At 48.3% G+C, this 5,000-nt stretch overlaps 2 protein-coding genes across 4 annotated transcripts in view; one reads left to right on the top strand and one right to left on the bottom strand.

Annotated features, from left to right (window-relative positions):
- Positions 1-1,880, top strand: part of trmt10c (tRNA methyltransferase 10C, mitochondrial RNase P subunit) — a 3,354-nt gene extending 1,474 nt beyond the window's left edge. Inside the window, exons 2-3 of one of the 2 annotated variants that reach the window (XM_079615839.1) lie at positions 73-167; positions 249-1,826. In XM_079615839.1, the coding sequence (XP_079471965.1) occupies positions 261-1,436 (1,176 nt within the window). In that variant the 5' untranslated portion in view covers positions 73-167; positions 249-260 and the 3' untranslated portion in view covers positions 1,437-1,826. Of the gene's footprint in view, positions 1-72; positions 168-248 lie in introns of both variants that reach the window. The other variant, XM_079615838.1, reaches the window with a different exon arrangement.
- Positions 1,846-5,000, bottom strand: part of blzf1 (basic leucine zipper nuclear factor 1) — a 30,333-nt gene continuing 27,178 nt past the window's right edge. For both annotated transcript variants that reach the window (XM_079615841.1, XM_079615842.1), the window contains 2 exons: positions 3,353-3,581; positions 1,846-2,679 (listed from right to left, as the gene is read on the bottom strand). In XM_079615841.1, the coding sequence (XP_079471967.1) occupies positions 2,494-2,679; positions 3,353-3,581 (415 nt within the window). In that variant the 3' untranslated portion in view covers positions 1,846-2,493. The remainder of the gene's footprint in view (positions 2,680-3,352; positions 3,582-5,000) is intronic.

Below are 5,000 nucleotides of genomic sequence, written 5' to 3'. Positions count from 1 at the left end.
TACTAACATGTACAAGTGCAAATAAAGTTTTGACAAAAAAGGTTTTATAAAAAGATAAACCTCATATCTCAGCCTTTAAATAGCCTCTTCCCAGCTTTATAATGGGAGTGAATGGGACAACGCTGTGTTCGGCTGTAAGAAGAAACTCATAAACACATGGCTTGAGGGCGAGTTTATTATTTATTATTAATATTTCTGGCTGAATGAACCCTTTACCACATTTGCTCAGTCTCTGTGTGTTTCCTCAGGTGTTTGACGTGATGTTCCTGCGCTCGTGTTCGCTAGCGGTCCGCGCTCCGGTTCAGACGCTCCTCAGATCCACCGTCAGATCCATCAGCACTTCTCGGACGACCGGGAAAGATCCCGATGAAGAGGAGAAACTGGACCTGGACGTGTGGAAGACGGTGATGAAGACTCAAGCTCTGCCCGAGAGCCAGAGCGACCCGAGTCCGTCCGCGCTCGACTTCAACCGCGAGCTGGTGGAGATGTGGCATCAGGCCGGGAAGCTCGTTCCCAAGAACATCACGGATGAGCAGCTCCAAGATCTCGCGGCGCTAACCACCAAATCCGCTAAGAAGAAGTTCCTCAAGTTCCTCGCCATCAAAGAAGCGCATAAGATCTCGAAGAAAGAGAAGCGCGAGAATAAGCCGAAGCCTGAGAGGAACGCCGACGGGGAAGAGCGGGAACTCAGGAACACGTTTCTCATGAAGTTCTGGAGCGGGTCTATGGATCGGTTGCAGAACTGGCGCGCGGCGCAGGCTATGCGTTTCGGGCAGCCGCTAGTCTACGACATGAGCTACGAGCGTCACATGACGCGCCGCGAGATGGAGAACGCCGTGTCTCAGCTGATGGAGACTGAAGGATTCAACCGGCGATCTCCAGACCCGTTTCACTTGCACTTCTGCGGGCTAACGCCAGGCGGCGCGTACCACAGCGAGCTCCTCAAGCGCTACGGCGCGGAAACATGGGAGCGCATGCTAATCACGGACACCGCGAGCCAACCCGTGGACATGTTTCGTCGCGAGGATCTGGTGTATCTCACCGCGGACTCTCACACCGTTCTCCGCCAGTTCGACCACAGGAAGGTTTACGTCGTCGGCGCCATCGTGGACCGATCCATCCAGTCCGGCATTTCGCTAGCTAATGCTAAACGCCTCCAGCTAGCCACCGCGCGGCTCCCGCTGGACGAGCACCTGGACTGGGACTCCGGAGCCAAGAACCTGACCCTGGATCAGATGATGCGCATCTTGAGCACCGTGAAAGACACGGGGGACTGGAAGACGGCGCTGGAGTTCGTGCCCAAGAGGAAACACTGCGGATTTCATCAGATGAGAACCGGAAAGACTCAATCCGTACGAAATGAATTCGCGGCTCCGAAAAACAAAACCGACGGACACAAAAGAGAGAGAAAGACGTGGTGGGAGGAGGAAGGATAATCATGTAACTGTACCGTGATGCTTATTGTGTGTCAATAAAATTTCATATTATTCATAAACATCATATTTCACTCTAAAAATAGATAAAAGACAAAAAGTGTTTGTTTTTCTGAGCACTTTTTTTGCATTTTGACATTTTCATGACAAATCAAATTGGAGGGGTTTGTTTTTCTTATTATTCAAATCACTACTTTGTTCTTATGAATTCATTTCTAATTATTAATTTCTTGATTTAATTTTGTGTGTTATTATTATGTTTACTCACTTTGCTGGGAAGTTCGTGTAAGACAATCATTAACAATCTTGAACGGACAGAGAAACACTGATAATCTTTCCTCTGCTTTTATATCAAAGAGTCACTGCATTAAAAATAAGTAAAATTTTCACTCGTATGATAAAAGAAAACAAGTTTCATTCCAAATTATTTATTTTGATAAAGATGGAAAAAATATCACTAAAATGCTTTAAAACAAAGATTTTATTCAGTCTGGTCCAGGAAAACACTTTAAATGAGTACCGAGGTTCATATTGATGAAGTACGAAACACTGTAAACACAATCACACATTATTCATTCCAGAAACTGCATCACACACACACACCCTGGCAAACTGAGGCCACGAGAACACACTCTTTATATAGATTTAAAATCAGCGGCCGCATCTTCAGAAGAGCGATCCATGAGCGTGGTCTCACCGTCCGCTGCTCTGACACTGTGTGTGTGTGTGTTCACTTTCACTGCGTCCTGAGTGAAGAAATAATCATACAGGAGTGAAAGAACATGAGGAACATCTGTGACCACAAACGTGCTGTGTGTTTGGCACCTGAAGCGCTAGCATTAGCACTAGCGTCTGACGGCTACAGCACTGTCACCTTGCATCAGGTCAGAGGTCGTGCTGATGTTGTGAGTGTGTTTGAGAGGTTTGTCTTTGGCTAGCATTAGCACTAGCGTCTGACGGCTACAGCACTGTGAGCTTGCGTCAGGTCAGAGGTCATTCTGATGTTGTGTGTGTGTTCGAGGGGTTTGTCGTTGGCACCTGAGGTGCTAGCGTCTGACGGCTAAAGCACGGTTAGCTCCCCGCGGCAGCGCTCGCAGCAGTTGAAGGTGATGTTCTCGTAGCGCGTGTACGGGTGGAAGCGCCCGATGCTCTTCTTGCTGGGCAGGAAGTGGGGATGATGCGGGTCAGTCGGTGATGCGTCCACTTCCTGTTCAGAACAGGAAATGGGGTCGAGACTCCGCAGCACCTGAACAACAATCAAGAGGAAAACATCGAAACCAACACCAGATGCTTCTGCAATCCTGAGAATGATTTCTCAAACAGATTTATTATTCATTTATTTATCATTATTGATTCTTATTATTATTCAAATTATTAATTTCTTTATCTAATTTCTTCTTAACAATCAGGGTTTGAAATTAACGCCAGCCAACCCACCAAACGCGTGTAATAATCCGCTGTGGCGGGAACGCTGTCGAATCACGAGCCAATTTGGCGTTTTTATCACGTTGACTCACTTTGCTGGGAAGTTTGTGTAAGACAAATCTGTGCAGATTTACACAAATACTCGTGAGTCATCATGATAAATAAAATACAGCGTATTCCTCAGAATCTGCTCTTATCTGCTTACCTGAACACACACACACACGTCACTACGCTACAAGTAACAGCGCGCTTGTTCATTAGCATTGAAGCGATAGAAGATTAAAAAGCATTCGGTTAACAGGAAAGGCCGTGATCTAGTTAATCTGGTTCATTTATTTTATTTTCTGGCTAGCAGAAGTTCTGATTGGCTGGTAACTTATGTAGTAGCCAAATTGTCCAGTAAGTGAAAAACCTAATTTCAAACCCTGATAACAATTATTAATTTCTTGTTATGGATTAATATTTTCTAATAATTATTAGAGAAAGCACTGCACCTTCTCGGCCATCTTCTCGGCCGGTGTGTTGCAGAGCTCTGAGCTCCGGCACTGGTTCTGGTTCCGGCTCTTCTTCGGGCCGCCGCTGCCGCCCAGCAGGTGTGAGTTAATGGCTTCTGCAAGCTTGTGATTGGCTGAGGCCAGTTCTCCGGTGCTGAGAGGCTGCGCGCTGGGATAGTAGGTTTGCTGTCGACCCCACTGTAGTGACACCATCAACTGCTCCAGAGACCTGTCAATCACACTCACACTGTCAATCAGCTGCTCCAGAGACATGTCAATCACACCCGCACTGTCAATCACACCCGCACTGTCAATCACTCTCGCACTGTCAATCACTCTCGCACTGTCAATCACACCCGCACTGTCAATCACACCCGCACTGTCAATCACACCCGCACTGTCAATCACACTCGCACTGTCAATCACTCTCGCACTGTCAATCACACCCGCACTGTCAATCACTCTCGCACTGTCAATCACTCTCGCACTGTCAATCACTCTCGCACTGTCAATCACTCTCGCACTGTCAATCACACCCGCACTGTCAATCACACCCGCACTGTCAATCACACCCGCACTGTCAATCACTCTCGCACTGTCAATCACACCCGCACTGTCAATCACACCCGCACTGTCAATCACACCCGCACTGTCAATCACTCTCGCACTGTCAATCACTCTCACACTGTCAATCACTCTCGCACTGTCAATCACACCCGCACTGTCAATCACACTCACACTGTCAATCAGCTGCTCCAGAGACATGTCAATCACACCCGCACTGTCAATCACACCCGCACAGTCAATCACACCCGCACTGTCAATCACTCTCGCACTGTCAATCACACCCGCACTGTCAATCACACCCGCACTGTCAATCACACCCGCACTGTCAATCACACCCGCACTGTCAATCACACTCGCACTGTCAATCACTCTCGCACTGTCAATCACACCCGCACTGTCAATCACTCTCGCACTGTCAATCACTCTCGCACTGTCAATCACACCCGCACTGTCAATCACTCTCGCACTGTCAATCACTCTCGCACTGTCAATCACACCCGCACTGTCAATCACACCCGCACTGTCAATCACACCCGCACTGTCAATCACACCCGCACTGTCAATCACTCTCGCACTGTCAATCACACCCGCACTGTCAATCACACCCGCACTGTCAATCACACCCGCACTGTCAATCACTCTCGCACTGTCAATCACTCTCACACTGTCAATCACTCTCGCACTGTCAATCACACCCGCACTGTCAATCACACCCGCACTGTCAATCACACTCGCACTGTCAATCACTCTCGCACTGTCAATCACACCCGCACTGTCAATCACACCCCCACTGTCAATCACTCTCGCACTGTCAATCACTCTCGCACTGTCAATCACACCCGCACTGTCAATCACTCTCGCACTGTCAATCACTCTCGCACTGTCAATCACTCTCGCACTGTCAATCACACCCGCACTGTCAATCACACCCGCACTGTCAATCACACCCGCACTGTCAATCACTCTCGCACTGTCAATCACACTCGCACTGTCAATCACACTCGCACTGTCAATCACTCTCGCACTGTCAATCACACCCGCACTGTCAATCACACCCGCACTGTCAATCACTCTCGCACTG

Source organism: Phoxinus phoxinus (assembly GCF_949152265.1).
Source record: "Phoxinus phoxinus genome assembly, chromosome: 6".
In the NCBI taxonomy this organism is placed as follows: Eukaryota; Metazoa; Chordata; class Actinopteri; order Cypriniformes; family Leuciscidae; genus Phoxinus; species Phoxinus phoxinus.
This window is presented reverse-complemented; position numbering and strand designations above follow the sequence as displayed.